This window comes from Mesitornis unicolor, unplaced genomic scaffold, assembly GCF_000695765.1.
Source record: "Mesitornis unicolor isolate BGI_N332 unplaced genomic scaffold, ASM69576v1 Scaffold55098, whole genome shotgun sequence".
In the NCBI taxonomy this organism is placed as follows: Eukaryota; Metazoa; Chordata; class Aves; order Mesitornithiformes; family Mesitornithidae; genus Mesitornis; species Mesitornis unicolor.
Window position 1 is genome coordinate 2,846 of NW_010200885.1, and position 23,906 is coordinate 26,751.

General features: G+C 35.8%; 1 protein-coding gene across 1 annotated transcript; it reads left to right on the forward strand.

Annotated features, from left to right (window-relative positions):
- Positions 1-326: 326 nt before the first annotated feature.
- On the forward strand, positions 327-23,293 carry LOC104535694 (cGMP-specific 3',5'-cyclic phosphodiesterase-like). The gene is given in 7 exon segments (XM_010189865.1): positions 327-462; positions 9,469-10,051; positions 11,576-11,665; positions 19,719-19,790; positions 20,877-20,966; positions 22,168-22,305; positions 23,180-23,293. Coding segments are annotated over 6 exon segments (1,083 nt in total). The 5' UTR covers positions 327-462; positions 9,469-9,472.
- The last annotated feature ends 613 nt before the right edge of the window (positions 23,294-23,906 follow it).

The following is a 23,906-nucleotide window of genomic DNA, read 5'->3' on the forward strand; positions in this document are numbered from 1 at the left end:
TGATTCTCTCTTAGCGCTCTTTGCGATCAGGAGCTGCAGTCTGCCAAAACATCCAAAGTAAAAAGTCTCCTCTCGGTTAGAGGCAACTGCATTGTTCCAGGCAATTTTGGTCTCGTTTAATAAGTGTATGGCATGATAGATACAAATTATTAACCCAACTCTTGTACGCCTTTCACTGGAAATAAGGTCATTTTGTTATAAATACATCCTGGCTTATTAGCAGGGCTGGGAAATATTTACAAATGAATTAAGGTGGGGTTGTACTTGGAAAAATAAATGTCCTTAACAGCATGGTACTTCATAGTGCTTCACTGAGGAATCCAGAAGTGGCATTTACTGGGAAACTGTACTTTGCTGGAATTCAGAGATTGCACAATTTGAGTATATCAGTTACATTTATTACTTTGAAAAAACTCAAGTACAGTTGTGGTTTTTTTCTTCTTGACGGGTGGTGGACAATCAGTTTATAATGTGCTGCCTGCAGTACTAAATTACTTAGGACATTTGCCTTCCAATCTCTGTGTCTAGAGGGCTTTAAAAAATGTCTTTCATTTTGAGCTGCCTATTTCATGTTTAATCTCATAAATACTGTATATCATATGCATTATGTCATTGTTTTGTTTGGCAATATATGTGTGCTTAATTTTTTCTAGTTGGAAGAAAATTAATTTCTAGAGCAAGCGATAAAAATTCAGATTCTCAGCGACAGAGCTTTAAAAAATTTTCTGCATTGAAATGGCTTGTGTTTTTTCTTAAAAAAGATATTACTGGCATATAAAAAAATAATAATCCTAAAAATATACAAGTACGAGCCATATTCATCCCTAACGTGGCCTTGGTAGGTAGGCAGTGGGTTTTAAACTTCTGCGATTCAAGGACTGCTAACAGCTTTTCAGTGGTGGCACAGAATCCTATGCAATTGGTTCAAATATGCTGAAAGGAGACTTGCTTTTCTAAGTTATCCGACGCGAAGCATTTACAAGAGGACTGCAGACCCACTGATTCTTCGGACCATGGCTTGAAAACCACAGGAAGTAGTAGTGTTAATACAGGGATCAGAATATTTTTTTCCACTTACTTGGTTTTATTAGATGTTTATAGAGCTTTTCTGAGAACCAAGTACAGGAAAAAGATTGATTTCTATGAAGTCTTGGAAAGTTTTCTTGTCGGTCTAATGATGTACATAGTTGTCCTGCTTCTAAATAACATCTCCATATCCGTATGCCTTTCTTGAAAACTACAAAGTATTAAGATCATCCCAAAATATTTTAAACTCCTGATTCAAAAAGTGTTCAGGAAGGTAAGGAATGTTACCAGCATTCATGAAGTTGTAAATGTGATTAAGTATTTTTGGCATTTATTCTTGGAAATAAAGCTAGGTGTGTGGCTGAGTAGCTTGGAAACAATGTCTAAAACAATTACTCTAGACTGAAGAAACTGTCATCTGAGAAACTATAAGAAATCACTTATTAGCAGTTTACATCTTTAATTCCCAAAAAGCTATAACCTGAACACCGACACAGAGTCTTTGGTGTGACAATAAAATACTCAGTAGTATTGAGCAGTTAGAAGGAGAACATGCTCTTGCTACATACTGTCTGCCCTGGGTACTAAAGAAACAAACAGGCATGGACAATACAGTCATTAAAATAAAACTGGTAAGCCTTAGAGGACAGGTAGAAAATAAGATGGGGTGAACTACTTTAACAGTTAACATCTCTTTTTGCCTTCTTTTGTTTCAGGGTAACTTTACTACCGTATCACAGAACTTTTGAACACTAATAGGCATTTGAAGTCTCATTTCCATTTTTATTGCTGTTACTAGGAAGACTTTAGAAAGCTGGGTCTAAATTTCTGGCAACTGGGAAGAAAAGTGGAGCTGAGGCATACCTTGTCTTTGTGGGAGACAGGAAAGTCAGACACCTTTCTTTTATTTCTAAATTATACAAGTTCATGGAAGTTTTGTGGTGGGCATCTGTTGAAGAATCATCACACGAGGAGGTTATTCATGTCTTCATACAGGATTAGGACAAAGACTAAATATAAAAAATAAGAATACCAATCAGTCTAATTTTGAAGCTGAAGTAGGACTTCCATAGTGCATAGACATTGTACTAGCTCTCTGCACAAGGATAAAGTTCATCATAAATCACCTTTGATGTCTTCCCATCAAAGAAAGTACCTCATACATTCATGCTTATTTGATTGCTAGATTAAAGCTGAATTGTGGGCGAATATATGATTCAGATCAAGAATTACAAAGAAAGCAATTTTAGATAATGTGTTCTTGATTCAAACTAATATGCTACCACCTATTTTCATTTTCACCATGAAAAGGGAACCATTTTGCTTTTGTAATGAATAAATATAATTCATAAAACCACAGAATACAAGTCTTTCTCTTCCTTATTGGCAAATTAACATACATAAACTTACTTGAAATGCTTTCTCATTTATATGATATACTTCAAGAAAAGAAAAAAAAAGGCATTAAATAAAAAAGGAACTATTTATGAAGTGCCAGAATTGAAGCTCTGCTCAGATGGCCCTTGTGAATAACTCCATGGTCGTAATATCACATTAGGTCTTGAACTGAAAATATAGCCACAAAATATATTTGCTTAGTAAAAGAGAGAAATTTTCCTATTTATTTGTGCATTATGGGGAACTCACCCCACCACAGAGAGCCATCCCAAAGCCTCTGCACCATTTAAGTCCTACTTAACCCCTATTTTAGGAATTTAGGTGAAACTGAATTGTTGGCTAAGATTTAAGTGAGGTCTCTATGCAAGTGTGAACTTAACTTTTATTTCGTCTTTCACCAAGTCACTGGCATTGTCCTATTGCTTTCCACAACAATATCATTAGGCATGTTGTAGTTTGGGTTTGCTTGGGGTTTTTTTGAGCTTGGGACAAGAAGTAAACATATGGAAAAGAAATAAAGCTCATGTTTTAGAATCTGACCTTCAGTCCCTGTGGATTTATTCTTTCTTTATACTGTGAAGAGAAAGTCCCTTCTAGGGAGGAATGCTTTCTTGTGAAAAGTGAAGCTTGCAGTGTGCTTGTAAAGAAAAACTGAAAATAGTCAAGAACAGCCTGTTGGTTTTAGTCCCCCATTAATACTTCTGCTTCAAATAAGAAACCAACTGCTGCCTCCTATTTTATAAATAATATGAGCATCAGACAAGATTTATATTATTTCATAGTTCTAAGAAGTTACTATATCACTCTTCCATGAGCATGGTTTGAATTAAGATTTAGAGTTTTTAATTTAGGTCTGCATTCAAACAGAAAGAAAGTTGGACCATTTAAATGTTTCAAGTGATATGTATGCTCATATATTTGACTGAATTGTGCCAAAAAATTGACATTGACTTTAAGTCATACATAGTTTTCAAGAACTGTTTGCCTACCACTGTTAGAAATAGTATCTCTAGTAACTATAATTTGAAAGGGTTTAAGGAAGAACAACTATTGTTTGTCAATCTACTTTTTTAGTTGGTTTGAAAACAGTTGTTTTACAGTCAGTTTATTATTTTCATCTAATGAGTCCTTTTACAGTTTATTTAAATCATTCCATATCCAGGAAGTAGACAAAACCACTTAGAACGTGATTGTGAAAGAGGAAGTACTGGAAAGAAAATGGGAAAGCAAGTTCAATATCCAAGTGACTTTGACTTTCAAACTCATTTGTTAAAACTGAATAGTTTTTGTGTTGTTGCTAATGCTTTAAATGATTTCTTTGTCTAAATTATGTAAAGATACAGAAAATAAATTTGAAGACATCTAGTGGTTATATTAAGGAAAACAATTTAGATAATAGTAATGAAGCTTGGCTTGAAATATTGTTGATTTCAACACTAGGAAGATTAGACCACAGGAATTCAGATACTTGAAAGCTGGCATCCCTTAGTAGGCAAGTTTGGATTGAATCCCTCTCCTGAAGTGTGTTATCAGTAACTGCCGGGTTGAATGAAAAATTAGCGAAACATTCCAAACAACTACTGAAACATTACACGTTGTATATCTGAAAGAGTTATGAGCAACAATGTATGGGGAATTACTCGTCGTTTCACTGAAAGCCACTAGTCACTCAGTACTTTTATGGTAAAGTAATTATTATGCATTCTTTGTGCAAGAAAAGTAAGATGCAGTAGACTATCATAGTTGCATCTTGGTATTACTTTTGTGCTCTGTTTTTGCACATTTTGCCCAAAGATGCCAAATACTTGCTAAATGGTCACACTGGTATGGTCTTACATGCGTAGCTTGGTTACATGTGTGAGCAAATCTGGCCGTTACTCTTTAAACATCTTCACTGATTTTTTTATAATTTTTTTGGACAAGTATGCAATGTATTTTGAAGATAATCACAATGAAGCAAAGATGGGTACAATAAATTATTTAATATTCCCAAGTGTATGAATAGAATAGTAATTAGTGTCAGGTCAGCATGGTTTGATAGATGCGGCACAGGAATAAAAGCAAGGTTCTCTTTAGGTCTTAGACCGGAGGTTGTCTTCAGGTCTAACTGCACCCTTCTGTATGACCTGGCACAAGCCATGTCTCTTCCTTGTGCCTGTGTTTTCTCACCCGGTGATTTTCTGTTTTTGTTGCCTATTCATTCTGAAAACTTCTTGCTTTAGCGACAGGTGTACTTTCTGTACAGTGTGTAAAAAGTCAGGGCCAGAGTGTCTTAATTCCTATGAAGTTCCATATAATGCAGATAATGTGTAGTTCCATACAGATGATTATAGAGGGAAGGATCACAAAATATTTTTTTTTAATTCAGACGTTTTACCTGATGTTGTATTTTCATCTTCTTCTCATCCCTATCTCTTCATCGCAATCCCTTCAAAATTTTTCTCCTGTTTTATCATTTGCTGATGAGGTCACCAGCCAAATTCAGCAGTCACTACTGTCACGCTCCTTTGAAATAGTGTTTTATAGAAGAAAGACTGGATTTGGCTGATAGAAGTGACTAGAAAATGATTACTTCATGGTCATTTATTCCTGTTTATGAACTCTAGGATAAATTATAGCTTTCTCATAGAGCAGTAAAGGGTGCATGCAGCCCATGAGGAATGGATGCTGATGCCTGTAACTCCTCAACATGTAGTGATTTCTATGCTAGGATGGAGAAATTGCATTGGTTTTAACTAACTTCATAGATCACTATGGACCAGTATCTGCACCTGTTTAATCCACTCCTGCAACTTCTAAACTTGCTTTTACTGACTTGTCCTTACTATCAGTTCTTGACAATGCCAATGCTTGCTGAAGACCATTCATATGAATAGAGCAGTCACAAGTATTTGTTTCTTTTTGTAGTCTTTACAAAATGACATCTTTATCATACATAGCACTTGCCACTAATTTCCAGTAACTTTGTTGTGGTTCAGTATGTATCTGGTGTTGGATATCTGTTGAGCTAATTCTGTGCTGAGAAAGTAGTTCTGTTAGTAGTAATACTTGTCGTGCATTGTTAAATAGGATTGTCAACAAGCAAATACATATCAAGACTTTGACTGATAGATTTTAGAGTTAGAATACATTGGTTAATATAAAATGCTAGTTATTTCATCCATGTGTATAAGTAAAATGTGTAAGTAAAAGGAGCTCAATAGTTTCCTTGTTAGAAGAGTCATTCAGTAAAGGTCAGTGAACACTTCTTATTCCAGCTGAATTTGAACGGCTTTCTTGTTGCCTAAGTGAAAATGCCTGAATGGTCTGAAGTTGAAAACCATGCTTTTAAACAGTATAGGTAAGGATTTGTTGTTGTTGTTAATCTACAGAGCTTTTTTGAGAAGTGCACACTATGTTGGGAAGTTACTAGACCATCATCTAAGAGATGTCAAAGGGGACAGGAATATGTTACTCATAATTATGCAGCTCCACATGTAATTCTGTTCAAAGAGCTTCATAAATAGTGCCAATACCTAACAAGTAGTCAGTCCTTATTAAAGAAATGTAGTTACTTTCATGTGAAAGATTTTACAGTTATGTTCCACGTCCCTCAATATCCTCCACAAGATAGAGAAATGCATGCTTATTTTACATAGTAATAAGGCAAGAAGGTGAAAACTAAATTATCTCATGGCCACAGTTTGAGAACTGGTATTAGGATTCAGACTACATTGTTCTGAGTGATTACTATTACTACACTATTAAGGCCAGGGGACATCATTACACAACACGCCAGAATAACTAAAATTACAGGTTTCAACTGATGAGCCAAATTTCTGCTTTAGCTTTTGCTTTGTCCGCAGGGGGTACCTGACTCTTTCTCTGCCTTGCATCTTATATCAGCACATCCACCTGTGTAAATTCAGTGTAAAACAAAGCTAGCTAAAATGGTTGCATTTCATATTCTTCTTTCCTCATGTGTAAAGAAACAGTGAATCAGATATTACTCTAAAAATTGTAGCCACTCAGCAATAGGACAGGTGCATTTTCAAACATGCCTAGACAAGGTACGCAGCCTCCTGTGCCTCATCACTTGCTAGTTTAAGAAAGCTCTCCATCTGATACTAGGTTATTACAGTTACTTTTAAATCTTATTTTACACTCATGCCAGTCCTCAGTGTTCAAAAATCAAGTCAGCACACACAGTCATGAAACTCACTCAAGTCACAAGCCTTCTTTTAAAACTATTGATTACTCTATATTGATGTTCTTGTGCCTGAGGCTTTAATTGCACCTGGCTCATGTTTTCAGGTTCTTCCCTGCAGACTTAGTGCTAGATGCTAAATTCTGTATAGAAAAAGCTAAAACTTACGGGTAGTTTCTTTTCTTGAGGAGGTTAGTGTAAAACAAAAAGAACTCGAATATAACATAACAGATATGATGACAAGAATTATCAGCACTGATTTTAGAGGTTGTGCTGTGTCTACTTAGAAATTTTTGCATTTTAAGCTTTTCTTTTTTTCTTAAGGATATTTTTGGTCATTTTCATCACCAATTTTTATTCTGTTTTCTCATTCAGTTTAATAAATGAAATTTTCAAATGTTTTCAAATGCTAGCTGCTTATTTTGGCTCTCATTGAAACAGCTTTTGCAAATGTGATATTACCCTCTGCAAATTATATTATGCATTGCAGTAATACCTGGTCATGGCCTCCCGCATTTAGTATTTATCCTGATAAAGTAATTGTGTTAAAGTCAAAGTGGTAATAATATATTAATTGTTCTTTATGCTTCTTCATTGCAAGAAACATTTGGATGAGGTAACTCCACAAAAAAATACCTATCACTGCTGTAATAAAGAAGGATCATTGGTAGTTTTTATTAATATACTGTAAAAGCAGATATTCTTTTAAAAATAAGTAGCCAAGCAATGAACCAAAAGTCTTTCAGAACAACACTGGAACTTTCATTGTGTTCTCTGGCACCATGTTTCCAGTAATTGGACTAGCTTTAGATTGCTGGGAAATTTATAATAGATGTTGATTGAGGTATATTATTGCTACAGCAAGCACTGTTCCAGGAGCTTCATGGAAAATGTAAAAACATGGGACGAAATCCTAGCCCTGTGGAACTCAGAGGCAAAACTCCCACTGCCTTAATTGTGTCCAACTTTGCATACAGTGGTTTGGACAAAAAGCCTTACAACTCAAGAGTTTCACTGTCAGAAGATTCACAAATGTCCTATGTGACCACACCTACCATTCAGCTTTGAAGATCACAGGGGCTATGAATGATATTAATGTATGTAAAGTTTTACATGATCAGGACCACAATACACAGACAGAATCTAAAATAAAGAGTAGCCTATCATCAATTTATTTGAAGTTGCACTGGTGTAAATAAGAGAAGAATTTGTGCTACACTGAGAGATATTTGTCTCAGTCAGACATACTTTTTTTAAGGGGGAAAAAATTACCAGGTAGCTCACACCAAAGTGGAATGAGTACAGTAACATAATAACTTTCTTTTGCCTAGGTGCTCCCTTTACACTTATATTATTTCCTAAATCAATTCAGTTTCTCATAGCATATTTGCCTACAGTTGAGGTCTCCAAATACGTGATTGAAAAATCTGAAAAACACTTTCAAACCTTCCTAATAGAAGACTAAGTTTCCTGTGGATTGTATGCTAATAAAAGAATATTGGTGGACTTTAGATTCAATTGGTTACTTTAAATAAACGGTTAATTGCACTTGCAATATTGCTTTCTACAACATAGATGAAGCTTTTCTGTATGGGAAAAAAGGCTACGGACAGTGCTTTTCATATTTAAGATACACTGATACATGTAAATGATCAGCGGCTGACTAACCTGACTAATTTCCATGGTTTCATTCAGCTTCACTCTTGAAATTCCTGTGGTCTGCTGAGCAAATGAAAAATATCCCAAATTTAAAACATGACCACCATGAAAGTTTTCCAAAAGATCAGACTTTTTAATAGGATTTTTGCTGTTCATAGCCCTATACGTTATGTAATTCAGAAAAAACGTTCCTTCTGGGAGCAGATCGTGTGCTGTGAGGAAGCCTCGAGAATGAGTAAATGAAATAAAGCACTCTGTATTTTAAAAAAAACAACCAGACCAACAGATTTTGGACAAGAAAATATTATAATGATAAGAAAATGTATACTCATGTTATTGATGATATATCTGCTTATGAATAATTCAAGATCTGCTGTGCTCAGTGAGGGCATTATTAGGGTTGGCATTCTAGTGCTAAGTTCATTTGAGAAACACAGTTAAATACTACAGATGTGTGACTTTTTAAATTAATGTTAAACTCTTCAAAAATATAATTTTGGGGGTATTCAGTATTTTGGAATTAAGCAATGAGTTTCATCTGCAAGGAAAGGAAAGATGCATAAAAACAGCCTCTTTTATCATTATTTTAAAGGAGTTTTAATTAGAAATATGAATGTTTCTTTCTGACAGTTTTTAAACAACAGTTCTGTACTTTGAGTCAAAACAGCATTTTTCATTACCTCTAACAGCAGAGGGGTTAAGTTAATTTAAAAATAGTGTGTGGGCAACAAAAATAGGAGGGGCTGCAGCTGATTTGACAGAATTAAAGTTCAAAATTATCTTTAGAAAAGTTAGAAGTGGTCTAGAAAAACAAAATTAAAATAGAAAGTTTATCTTCATATGAGTATATATATACAACTTATACAGAAATCCAAATCTTAGGAATAGGAAGGATAGGAACTTTTCAAGCACAAAATTACAGTGTAAACTTCTATAAACTTCTATATTCTGAAAGCCACAGCACAAGCAGTCTTCCTCTGCCCTATTCAGGTATTTCCTTTAGGCAGAAATAGCTTCCTTGTTATGGGGCATAAAACATTACTGGTTAATCTAGGCTAAGTGCTGTGTAAAATTGAAGAATATTGCTACAGAGGAGCACCAAAAGGTGCATGAAAAGGTTTAAAGTTATCCTCTTTGTATTAGCTCTTGAAGATTTTTATCTTAGATCATCCACTGTGTTTTTTATTTTTGTTTTACAGAGAAATGGTTAATGCATGGTTTGCTGAGAGAATTCATACCATCCCAGTCTGCAAGGAGGGAACCAAGTCCCAGAGTGAATCCTGTGCTTGTCACCAGCCTGCCTGTGCTGAGACCACCAACTCTGGGACGCCAGCGAGGAAAATCTCTGCTTCTGAATTTGACAGACCCTTAAGGCCTATTTTTGTCAAAGACTCAGTAGGAGCAGTGAGCTTCCTCTCCGACTCCGAAAAGAAGGAACAGATGCCTCTGCAATCTCCAAGAATTGAGACCAGTGCAGGGGATCAATGCTCAAGACTATTAGAACTTGTGAAAGATATTTCTAGTCACTTAGATGTCACAGCACTTTGCCATAAAATTTTCCTACATATCCATGAGCTTATAGCAGCTGATCGCTATTCCCTGTTTTTGGTCTGTGAGGATAGCTCTAATGAGAAGTTTCTTGTGAGCAGGCTGTTTGATGTGGCAGAAGGCTCCACCCTGGAAGAAGCTTCCAACAACTGCATTCGCCTGGAGTGGAACAAGGGCATTGTGGGCCATGTAGCAGCTGTAGGCCAGCCTCTGAACATCAAGAATGCCTATGAGGTAAACCAAGAAAATTTAGCTTGAACAATTCTTGAAAAAAAAAAGCTGTATTATCAGCTGATGTAATATTGCCATTTTAGTATGTGTATTTGGAGCTATATTGAGTTTAATCAGTCAGGATGGAAACCTGACTCCAAGTTGTGGGTTATAATACATGTATTACATATGCATGCATATACAGAAACATGTAGCTATGACTAACGTTAGAGGAATGCTAACATCAAAATAAATCATGTCAGTTTGACATTAGGAGTCAGATTTTCAGCCCCATCTTAACCAGCTATATGCACACCAGGATTTGCATTTCTAGCTTTGGACGCTCAAATGTTAGTATTTCTGCTCATGTAAGGACGTAAGGTACTCCTGCACCAAAAAGAATGAAATTGTGACTGTAAGAAGCTGTCTGCAAAACTGGAGTTCTATGACTAAAAGCACTTCTGAGAATTTTATCCTACCTGAGGCACAAAGAGTAGTAGCTGAGTGAACAAGAACAGGCTGAGGGTTTGAACTGTGTAGAGGTGTCCCAAATGAAACAATACTCTGCGATTTGAGTCACGTAATACAATGCCGGATGAAAAAAGGAAGAGAATCCAGCACTGGAAGAGGACATCTCTTGCATCTCATCTTAACATCTGTTCATTCCAGGCTCTGGATATGCTGATTCTGTGGTTTGACTTTAGAGATGATGGAAATTTTAATTAATTACTTAATTGATTAATTTACTAATAATAAAGGCATACAGAGCTAAAAATCACTGCTTCTGATGGATCATCTCTCAGTTAATCTAAGCATGTTTACAGAATGAGGTAACATCACCGAGTAGGTTTTTTTAAGAAGCAAAAAAGAGTGGTATGATTTCATATGGTTTAATTTTCAACAAACACATGTTTGCTGTCTCAGGAACTGTCTGAACATTTGCTAAGTACATGTTTCCAGTGGGACATCACCTGTCCTTATATTGTAAAAGTTACTTCTTGAATTGGGTACATCATGTGCAACTTGAAACCAATTACTAGAGAAAGAACAGTAGCCTTTCAAGATAGACTGATTTATTTTAGTAGGATTTAAAAGAAATCAGTTTTGTAACAATATTCAGCTGAATAAATGAAACAAGCAATCTCTGGTAAAAGCTAAAACACTAACCACATTCATGAAACTGTGTTTCTCTGTGGCCATATCTTTTCAGTATATTTCTGTAATTTCTTCTTGATGATAAAAGCTACACTAGAGATGGTTAGTCCATGTATAAATTTATTATAATGATGGTCTAGGGTCAGGGAAGACTTCTAGAGTTTGGGGTTTTTTGTTCTTTCTGGCAGTTGTATTTATGCACAGGCACTCATGTTCCACATAAATGCTTTTTCGGTTGTTTTACCACATTGACAGTAACAACTTTATATAATTATTAGCTAGTAATGGAACCTTGTTATCCTGTGACAGTTAAGTCAAATATTGTACTTTTCTTAACTTTTAAACCAAGGAAGAAAGAGAACTGGTATTAATTATATTTTTCTTTTGTATCAGGATCCAAGATTCAACGCAGAAGTTGACCAGATCACAGGGTATAAGACTCAGAGTATTCTCTGTATGCCAATAAAGAATCATAGGGAAGAGGTAAGTTACATTATTGAGATCACTTCATGTAATACTATTCCAAGCTATGCTAATTCTTTCCACTTTCATTAACCGTCAGTCATTATTTTACATAACAGAACTGTATCTTTTTAAAAAAGACTGCTTGTGTTTCCTGGACTTTAATTTTATCTTATCTAGTTCAGTAATGTAAGCCAAAAGGAATAGGGAATTGTCAAGAAAAGTTTAATCTCAGATGCAGAGGTAGAATATAGGTATTTAACTCTAAAAGTGCTGCTCCTGGTTCCTGTACTTGTATCTGGCAGCATTAAAGTTCTCTGCCCGCTTATTGGTCTATCTCTGCACACTCAGATCACACTTAAGAGTTACTGTACTTCAGCTTAGCTTGTATCTACATTATTTTTTTAAGAGGATACAAATTGGGTTTTATGGTCTAATGGTTGGTTTTTACATTCTGTTAACTCAGCTTATAAGTAATAAATCAAGAAACATGTTAAGTGTTAACAAGTGCTTAACATCAGGCATGAAAAACTTGAGCAGTTCAAGTAAAGTTAATGAGAGTCAATGAATGAAAAATAGTGAAGTCAACTGTTTTACTTAGGGAGTAAGTAAGAGGAGTTTTTTTGATCCTGAACATTGTAGCCTTCAGCCACATCACCAGTTCTTAGAATACTCACAAAGTATAAGGTTCCCCATAGAGTGTGTCAGAGCTTTAAGATGGAGATCTTCTCCCCTGTAATTCCTGTATTTTTAAGAGTATTTATAATTTGCTTCCAGAAAGCTTAAACTCCAAAAAGAAATGCTGCCAAGATTGGTTTGAAGTACCTTCTTTTTCTTGCTTTTCCATCTTTTACTCCTCTTGTGGTATGCGTTACCCTGACTTTCACTGCACTGAATCTTTTTCATTAAATAAAATGATTAAACTCTTGATTTAACTTGATTGTTGAATCTTACTCTAGCTGACCCAGATGGTCAGCCAGGATTTCTTTCTTCACCTACTGCTAATTTTGGTTTAAAATATTTCTTTCAGTTCTTCCAAGGACAGCACTTGAGCCTTTCCTACTCCCACTCCTGCTTAAAAGTCTTCCCCTTCCCAACCAGCAGCAACCAGTGCTGGCCTTGAGCCAGCTGATGCAAAAAGCAAATGCTGTGTGAAGAGCTGTCAGGGACCAGTAGTCCATATGAGGCTGATGCAAGGCTTAAATTTCACCCAAGCCAATCCCATTTTCTTTTTTTTGAATGGAAAAAATGCTGTGTACTATGTAATTTGGATTAGAAATGAATTATGAAATCTTGCTGGCCAGGGAGCGTGAAAGTGCTTACCTCTCACTGGGTCCTGCTGGTAGGTGGGGGAAGGAATAACCATGACTTACAGGTTAAATAAACCTGCAATTGGCCGCATCTTCAGCTAGTTTTCTACTCCTAAGTGCATCAGCAAGTGGAAATGAAGCAGGTATTTGTTTATTTTGAAAAGTTCAGCCAACCTGTATTTGAGGAAAGTGTTATGCTCTAGTAATTTGAAGTGGCTAAACTATAAGATTTCTCATAGGAAAGCATGCCACTTTTTACTATTTTCTAAGTTTAAAGTCTGTACCAGAAGGCTTTTCTCCTTCTTACCATAATATGACTGACATGTTTCTGGACAGATGTTGGAGTAAGTGAATCAGTCCTTAATTTGACATTTGCTTTCTGCTGCTTTTTCTGTTTAAAACAAAACAACAAAACCATAATACTGGCTCCTCCCTGTTGGGAAAAAAAAAATCCCCAGAGCCCCTCTTGTACTATTGAGCCTAGTGAATGCTGCCTGGATGTCAGCAGCCACAGTCAAAAGATTATTCTGGAAGACATTCAAAAATAAACACTGAGAAAGAGAAGCAACTGGAGTTTTCTGTTTGTTTTGTTGGGTTTTTTTTAGTATTTATACTATTTTTTAAAAACAAAAGAGTCAGTAATTGAGAGGAAGAAAATCTCATGCTGATTATTAAATCCTCTGGGCCTGCTGAAGTACGGAGATTTTTCCAGTAGATGTTTTTCACATTTGCTTATTATTTCCATGAGACGTGTGAGAAACCAAGTCTCACATAAAAAAAACCAGCTAGTAAGAAGTTCCATAGATGAAAAGAAGACAACAATTTGATTCACAGAAGAGCTCATAAAAAGGACCCAGGTACTAATAATAAGAAAAAAAAGCTGTGCAATACAAGTACTTTACCTCTGCGGAGATGTACATGAAGAATGGAATTTTGTTCAATTAATAGTAAAATATTTTTTTCTCAATCCCCTCCTTGCTGACAGAAATGCCACAGAAACATTGCATTTCAGATGCATAAAATTCTGCTGATTATGTCCTTTAAGATCAGATCATAGAGGCTTGTACAGTGAGTGCTAGCTTTCGAAAGAGTTCTTGTTTTCCCATGAAAAATTACTATTGCAAACTGAACAAGCTTTGCATCTGACTTCAGGGGCTTTGAACAAAGTTCTGGTATCTGTAAACCCCTGCTGCACAGTCTGTAATAGCTAAACAGAAATTCTTTCCATCCCATCATATGACAAAAGTATTACCACATGATGCTTTCTGGCATGCAAGACTGTATTATTTGCTGGTTTTCACCACTGAAGAAAATGAGGAGGAAGAAAGGCCTTGGGTAATCTGAATTGTGTTCTACTTAAAAACAAAATAGTTCTAAGTCAAATTATTTAATCATCTATTCCTGTATTTAAATTTGTTATAAGGTGAATGTGAAGCCATATCAAAGATCCCATTTTGATCCTCAAAAATTTTCTCTTCTTGTGATTCTTCTCTAAAAGCAGGTAACTGTATAGTTATCTAGACTTCAATAGGTAAGACTTGTGTCTTGGGTTATCAATGTGTCTCAAAGAACACATCAAAACCTTCAAAGCAGATTGAATTTTTATCCTTAGTAGTACAAAAGCCACCAATAAAACATTAATATTGGCCAGCTTGTACCACAGAGTTACCATGGTTATTTCTTTTACAAGAGGAAAGTAGTATTGCTGGCCCCAGGCTTTAGCTGTAGCTATTAATGCTAAACATTTCAGTGCTACAGTGCTTATAGAGAAATCAAGGTTTTACCACTGCTGCAGAAGACCTAAAGTTGTGGCAGTTCAGCATTGTGTATCTCAAAAAGCAGTTTTTCATTTCTGGTCTGTCCTTAAGCCTTCAATTGTTTGGAAGTTCCAAAAGGTACTGATTTACCTTCTAGAGCTCCCATAATAAAGTCACCAAATGCAGTGGCACTTTCTTCTGATTTTGTTTGGGTTTGGATTCAGAGATTCAGAAAAAGGACTACACCATTTTCTGTTATTTCTGCATCCTTTTCTTTCAGCTGTGCAAAATAATTTTAATAAAATTCTATTTCAGTTTAATTTCTACTAAAATGTGTAGGATTTTCTCATATGGGAACTTCTAGCTGAATTAACTGAGACCTATCTCCCAGGCTCTGAGTATGCAAGACTGAACTTCCTACTAATGTTTTATTCTGGCAACGCTCACTGCAATAATTTCATTTGTTGTGGTTTACTTTGCCCTATCTGCTGTCACTGGGAAGCTCTTCTCAACAAATCAGGGGCACTACTCTTATTTCCAACAGCCTTTGAAAGTATCCTGTTGAATTTTATTGTATAAAATGTGACCAGGCATGTTACTGTTAGCCAGCTAAGTTATTTAATACATCACAATCACTGCAGTATAGTGTAGATCTGGCCAGGCTAACTTCAAACTAAGTCAAGTTCCTGTAGCAGTCTTGCTGCAGGATTATGGAGATCAGTAATTTGCTGCTTGGGTGGATTTTCAGCTTATGCTGAGACATGTGCTATACTAACTGGACTGTTGGAAATCATGCAGCCTACTGTTGGCTTGAATGACAGAAGAGGATATGAAGGTTTTGTTGATTAAAAATGAAAGTCTGTAAATACAGTTCTGTCATTGTAGGATAATTTTATGAGCCTGAATCAAACCTCTAAGAGAGCGGGAGAGCAAAGTAATGTTAAAACCACTTAAACTGTCTTCTCAAGTGGATATGTTCCCATCTTTAAAATGAGATAAAAGTTGACTTCCCCTCCTCTTGTTACCATTCTTTGCCTTAATGTCATTTTTCTTTGGGTGCCAGCAAAGTAAATAAAAAACATTTTCTTAGGAAGCAAAATTATATTAAGTCAGCTGAAGTAAAAATCAACTAAAAAGAGCACTAGCTGCCTGAAGTTCTGGAACAGCTTTCACAGAGTTAGGCCTGTAATCTTAATGCACAAAAAACTGCAGCATGAAACAATCCAGATAAAATTCAGGGCATGGTCATCAGCACTGAAGTTATCAGTCATCATCTACTGGGAACACTCTAGGTAGCCTCCTACTTTTAGGAGCAGGAGTCAGCTATTGCAAGAAAATAGTTAGTAAAAGCCCTCTGATAATCAGAAGAAATCTCTCCTTGTAATGTGGATCAGGCGTTATTAAATGAGGTAACAGGTACAGATCAAGAAGAAAGTTTACAGAAGCAGCACGGGAAGATCACCTGTGTTGCTGGCAAGAACACTATTAGGAAAACTGTGTTCAGATGTAGTAAAAAAGGTATGGATATTGACTGAATAATTGTTGGAGGGTTTTTTCCTCCTTTTGGGGACTGAAAGTAAGAGAACAATTCCATCATCAAAATTGGTTTTTCTCCTCATGGTGTATGTCTGTCTATGTGATCTGTATGGCCAATGACAAAGTGCTTGGTTTCTGATCCAAGGGGAATTTTTCCAACTGTCTTTAAAGAAAGCTGGACCACTACGGTCCTGTACATACAGCTTGTTCCTTTCTGCCCGTCCCCGTTATACACTTTCAATCCAGCAAAGCTGGATGAAGGCTCTTGTTAGGAACTGCATGACTACTATAGATATACCTTGTTCTGTAATACCATCTCCCTAGTTAGAGTGGGGGTAAAGCTCATGAAAAAAGAGTGCGTAGCACTCAACAGCTCACTGGTTACTTTAGGGATTGGAGCAAAAGCTCACAGGTATCAAAATATAAGCAGATACTAATTAGTTCAGTCTTTCCCTCAGTATTGGTTTTCTTCAGGCCAGAGTACTACCTTATGCTTTTCTAGTGGCCATCCCCCTCTCATAGCTGTTTTTAACCCCTTTCTTTCCTACTCATGTTGTCTTGGGTGACCAAGAAACATACAGGATAATTCTGCAGGCGTAGTAGGAGAATGAAATGAAATGTATGTATATTTGCTTTATCGCTACAGGACTCACATTTTAAAAAAGTTCACTTGGTGCCTGCCTATTAGAGGATTAAAGACATATAAAGTATTGTGCCTAAGTAACTTAACATCTTTTTGTTAGACTGGATCAGTGCTTTCATGAGCAAATGAAAGAATAGACTGTCATTTTTTAAATTAAATTCTTCAAGCTTTACAGAGAAGTAGCTTTATCTCAGACATGTAGATACATTTTGTTTATTGCCACAAAGATGTCACACTTTTAATGCACCTGTTCTCTAAATAGCTGAGCTCAGAGCAGTTAAGTCACCTTTGATTCAGTTTTTCTCCTGGTGCGAACATAACTCCCAGGAGATCACAGATCAAGCCTATTGTTATTTCAGATTTGTTTACAGTAAGTTTTAAAGTGAGGATTTGGGTTTCAGTACTTTTCTTAGTATTCTCCAAAATGCAGACATATGTTCACCATGGCCTAAAATGCTACCACATGCTTTATTTTTGTCCTAATTACATAATTGCTTTAGTAACAGGAACGGATCCTCTTGAGTATCATACATCTTCTCCTCATTACCTGGTTGCGGGCAAGACTCCAATGGCTAAATAATATCCATCTGAGGTTTTTCTCAGTACTGTCTCTACACCACATTCTTCAGAATTTAGTGAAGTTCACTGGAATTAGTAATGATATAAATGAGGCCATAATTTGGACCAGTTTTATTTTAAAATCTGTTTATTTTGTATGAAAAAACAGCACATTCTGCAAAGTTGTCTTTAAAAGCTTAGACTATCGCTAAAACAACAACAAAACAACAACAAAAAAGAAGGGTTTGTATCTGCATAACATTTTTATGCTCATAAAGACAACCATGAATTTTTAACATGTTTATTCTCCTCATTACTCCCGCTCTCTTCAGTTACAACCTTTTACTGAAAGATGTTAACAAAGATCTAAAAGTGACCATTTCTTTTGGAATACATGCCTTTTTAGCGTATGACAAACCTGAAGTGCTAATAAAGGAAGCCTAAATAGGTTTTCTGATATATTATTATAGTCCTTTTACTGTTTTTCTATAGCTTTAAAGCACCACAGGCTTTCCTTTCACGGAGGAGATGTGTTTACACAAGATGAAAGCACTCACCTTTTGGACGCCTTAAAAAGCCTTTGACTTCATTAAATGTGCCTTAGCTCATGCTGGATCAAAACTGAAAAAAAATAAAATTAAATAAAATAAATACCCACAGAAGACAGCGGTATGAGAAAAGACCTAACCATTAATGCACATGTAGGTTAACATAAAAGCATATTGACTGGTTAAAGGATTTGCTTACTATTCCAAGTCTGCTATAGAAGTATATAAGGCTAGTTGCACATTGTTATTACAGTGAGAAAGTTCACTGGATAAGTATTCCTCATAGTAGTAAATGAAAGGATGACTGCAGGGAAGAGCTGAGTTACATGGAACGGACCTGACAGTTACACTTTATTTCAGACAGACATTTTTGAGCCCACAGTTGGCAGTGATTCATGCTGCTGAACAATGACCTTATTTGTAACATCAGCATTTTGGGAATACTAGGCTATGAGATAGTAAATTGTCTTCTTTTCCATTGCAAAAATAACACTGTCTGTGTGTCTTGTGTCAGTTTAGCAATTATAAATTTTAAAATGCCATCATTAACACCTTGAGAATGTAGAAGTCCAAAGCAACCACCCAATTTCATTTCGCCCCATATGTCAGAGTTAGAGCCTGCATTAGAAACTAGAATCAGTACTAAGCAAAGATCTGAATTCCACTTTCACAGATTTTCAATTTATGGAATTATGTCCAGAAACACGAAATCAAAATTTATCACACATTCTTTCTATACTAGAAAAGCATAATCTGAAATTTAACATAATTTAGACAGAATTTAATAAGAATAAAACTAGATGTGTAATGTGGTTTAGTTTATTGCTACATGGATTCCATTTTCTTCCACTTATATCCAAAAGGAGACAAGCCAACAAAGAAAGTAAATGGAGCTGGTTTGTCAATGTCTTTATTTCATAAATGATAGTAGTTTTTTTTTCTAGTTCAAGTAAGCCCTCCTTGTTACTGTCTGTGCACTGATTTACTCATGTGAGCAGCCTTAATTTATAAAGCCAGCTGGCTGGTGATCTTAATACATAGTCCATTTGAAAGCTAGGACTTAAGCCATGTGCAGAGAGCAGAAAGAACTAGTTAACAAAAAGCCTTTAATGATGATCAGGGCATATGGATTTGCTTCTTAGGTCTATTGCAGATGTCCTCAGGACCAGTGAATGATTTTTTTACCCTTTGCTTAGCTTCTTTACCTGTAAACCAGGATTCTTCCCTATCTTCTGAGTAGTTGCTCCATAGGTAAAATAATTAAAAATGGCAAGATATCAGCATATCTTGGCAAGAAGCTGAGTCTTAACTACCAGCTCTTCTCAGTGTTGGTTTAATGTGGTCTTACTAAAAGCCTACCTTTAAAAATATACTTAGTTTGAGTAACAAACTTGAGTCTGGCAGGTACACAACCTTTGTACATTTGTCAGCAGATGAAGATTAATCTGATCAGGTTTGGAGAGATAACAAACTGCAAAAAGATCACCGCAGCCAAACTCAAGATCCAGTAAGGAGACTATGTTTTGGAAACTTTGTCAGAGCAAGTAGGAAGGGTATTTTCTACATGCAAACAAATGAGCTTTAGACAAGGCTGTTGCATGGTCTGGCTTGTGACTGCAGAAATGTAAAGTGCTGCTACTGTCTTCTATAAATATGTCTAGAAATAGAGTCCAATGGCAGACTCCTAAAAATTACCTAATCACTCCATTTTCAATACACTAGGTTGTTGGTGTGGCTCAAGCAATCAATAAGAAATCTGGAATTGGCGGCACTTTCACTGAACAAGATGAAAAGGTATAAAAGCTGGACATGTATGTCTCTTCTATTTTCATAGGGGAATGGGGAATAAATGTTACTACTTTTCATTCTGATCAGAAATTTTCAAGTCACTAAAAATTAAACACCCCTGAAAAAGTAAAAATTCCTGGTAATACTGCAAATTTATTTCTTTATGAGGTCATGAGAAATGTGGATGTGAAATAGTTTAATTTCTGGATCAGCATGGTGTCTCTACTACGTCTCTGAAACACAGGCTTACTCTATAGAAGTGCATTGTAAAACAGTTTCATAACTTTTAATAGACATATATTTTTATGAATTGGTTCTAACTCTCCTGGGATCCTCAGCAGCCATATTTTGAATATTAAAATTGGCACAGTGATTATTTTTAAAATACAGCAATTGCAGGAAGAAAAAAAGCTTTGGATAAATTATGAACAATATATGAGATAATCAGTACTGCAGACAGCACCTTGATTCTTAATTTTCACACTGCAGATGCTTTCTAAACATTTCCACATTCAGATTGGTATAGCAAAAAACAGGCTGCACTCAGGCTAAAGATGTTGACTTAACCCTCAGCAATAAAAAAAGTCAGAATTTACCCTTCCCCCTTGAAAACTTCCCCTGCAAAACAGTATGCATACTGAGTATCTGCAGGATATCAGAATTAATCCTATTCCAAAATGGAAAGATCTTGTGGTTTTGCTATGTTAGCAGAATTTTATTTCCACTTTCCAAGAGACTGAATTTCCCAAAATAAGAGAGGCTGATTATCTGCACTCAGGTTTTCTAGATAAAATATGCATTGTTCCAAAATGAGTTGTTTCCTCTTAGCTCCTTCTTATATTAGTCCTACTTTTACCAAGATAAACTGTGAAGATCATTAGTTTAAAAAAGGGAGAAGAGATTCTTGAAGAAATAACAAAGTATGAGTAACTGAAAAAAAAACCTACTGAATGTGTGGTTGCCAAAAATAACTTCAAAATATCAATTAATATTTCAAAGTGAAAACAAAAAAATTGCAGTAGCTTATCTTTGAATAGTTACGATGCTGTGAGACATTATCTTCATGAGATGTTGATGTTTATTTGTCTTCAGGATTTTGCAGCATATTTGACATTTTGTGGAATTGTTCTTCACAACGCTCAGTTGTATGAGACATCTTTGCTTGAAAACAGGCGTAATCAGGTATGGTCAACAGGTTTGTCCCAAGAACACAGAAATTATGGTGGTTAGCTAGTAATCTGTACCTACTCCTGATATTTCTCATATGGTAGTTATTCCTTGGCTATTTTTAATTACTCTGATTGAATGCTCTGTATCTCTGATAAAGCTCTAACTAACTGCACTGGGCACATTCCAGCTTGGGTTGTGAGAAGTAGACCATGTGGGGAAGGAGGTAAAACCTATATGTCAGAAAATTCACTCCATGACAGTATACTCAATATTGCTTGAAGTTATCCTGTGGCTCACTGTATATTTTATACAACCAGAGGCGTAAATAATCCAGAAATTTCAGATAGAATTATGTCTACAGAATGGCAGAGGTTATACAGATTGCTCTTTTAGTCTTCCACAACTATAAGTAGTCACTAACCATATTTTCAGTAATGATCATACAGAAAACTAAATTTCCTTCTGATTAAAGTAACTGCATTTTGCAGCCATCTTTATAACTGATGGGTTATTAATGCCATGGCTTTTATGAGTGGAATATGTCTGCCATACACGGTATGAAAAGATTATGGAGAAAAAAACTAGGCAGGAGTTGTTTTAAATATTTTCTAGTAGGTCTTGAGTTTCTGAGTGACTATCAGTGTTTGTAAATTGGTCAAAATTTCGATAATCTTTTCAGATTGGCTCCATGCTTCTTGTGAGGTAAAGAGGAATATCATATGAGCAGCTAAGTCTGTTGGCAGCAGCTTTGAAATACAGCAAATAGTATCTAAATGGTGTTTTCATCAAATGACTTCATTAGGATGTTAGAATTACAAGAGATAAAAATTGTGTTCAGAAGTCAAGAAATTTAAATATTATGTGTTTTTTAGAATGCATACATGAGCCATAGGAAGCTATTAGTTTTCCTACGAACAAATAACTGCATTGTCTGGATTTCTCCGGTTTCTTTTGATGAACTATCAATTTTCTTTCTGACCAGAGACATCAGCCAGCCAACTGTGCTTTCTATTTCTTGCAACAGAAGTGTCAAACTGGCTATTATTTACTGTTGCCTTGCAGTCTGTGTGAGAGCCAAAACTCAATTTTTGTCACAGATATACATGTTGACTTTCTTGATTCAGCAAAGAGGAGAAGAATCAAAGACAGTAGTAATCGTAATTATTGCTTAAATCACTGTTAGTTGAAATTCCACGAAAGACCTTTTCCCTAGGTGCTTCTTGATCTTGCCAGCCTGATTTTTGAAGAGCAGCAGTCTTTGGAAGTAATTCTGAAGAAGATAGCTGCCACAATAATATCCTTCATGCAAGTGCAGAGGTGCACCATCTTCATAGTGGATGAAGATTATACTGTGAGTATGTTTTCTGTTTAAAGGCAGAAGTGCTCATTCCCTGGGAGCAGTATGGGGTTCCCTCCATTTTGACTCAGTAGCATTTCAAACCCATAGTTCTGTTGACTTTTCATCCTTTGCCTCTTCTTTTATGGCATCTACTCAGGTTAGGCGTTGACCTGGGAGGCTTCAGTCTTTGGGTAGGCCAGACTGCTATTTTATGCAGCCATTTTGCATTACCTGTTGGTAAACTATGACTCTAAGTTCTCTCCTGTGGCATAGATCTTGAATGTTGAACTCTTTCATAACTCATTTGCTTGGCTACTGATGTAGGACAGAAAAAAGGAAAAGGCTGGGAGAAAAACAAGGCAGCCTTTTCTTCCTGCACAAAATCAGTTTTGATGGCACCTAGTTTGCAGTCTGTGGTTTGAATCTTTAGTACAGAAAGAATCTAATTTCTCTCCACATTTAGGCTTTTCAACCATTAAAAATGCTGTGTGAAAAGCTACAGAGAGATGAGTCAATATGCTGAAGAGGTTTTGATGTCCTTACCTGTCCAAGCAAAGCAGGTCTAGAACCTGATGAATGCTAAAACACAGAAGTTCTGTGCTGACAGATCTGTTTGGCACAGGTTGTAAATAGTGACATTTCCTCTCAGAGTGATCAGTAGAGATTCAAGATACTTCAATGATATTGAAAGTTGTATCAAAATATATTTTTGTGATAGGATCCTACATGCTTGCCGATAGATGTGAAATGAAGTTAAATAATTTTATACTTGTCTTTATTACTGATTAAGTTTTGATAACTGCAACAAGCTTTTCATGACTATTAGTATTCTAACTTATTACAACCTTACACACCTATATATTAAAATATCCTCTCGATATTCTAGGATTCATTTGCTAGTGTGTTTCACATGGAATCTGAGGAATTAGAAGATTCAGCTGAAAACGTGAAGAGGTAAAACAATGAATTCAAACTTTTGTTCATCCCAGGAGAATGCTGAAGAGACTATGCTTTTAATGTATTTATTTTTTTATAATAACTTTATTTCCACTGGGTACCACTTATTATTGCTATTTTTATAGTACAGGTTTTGCCCTGAAATGTGCATAGACAAACCCTATTGCTTTAAAAGGTCACACTGAGCAGAATAGGAAAGTAGGGTCTGATGTCTTCACTTGTCAGGTCTAAGTACATAGTTGAATCACGAGGTTAGGCTATGGAAATGTACAAAATGTGAGAAGTAAAAATCTAACTTGGTGGGTTGCTCTAAAACTGATCTGTAAGAAATCTGCGTAGATGACTATGTTGTAGACATATCCATATTAGTAGATACTAATCAGTGTATAACACTATTTATGATTTTAGTAACTTCTTTTAATCATTATTCTTATTTCACAGATAGGGAAGCTGAGTCAAAGAACATGACTGACTAAATGATGAATAAAGTTCTAAAATTCTAACTTTCAGTCATCTTTGGGAAACACTAAGAATTTCAAATGGAAGGAAAAGATGCAAAAATAGTTAAATTAAAATACCTAGATTAGTTTCCAAATTTAATTTGAACCTCTGTATTGAAGTTTGAAGATTAATCACAGAATCACAGAACGTTAGGG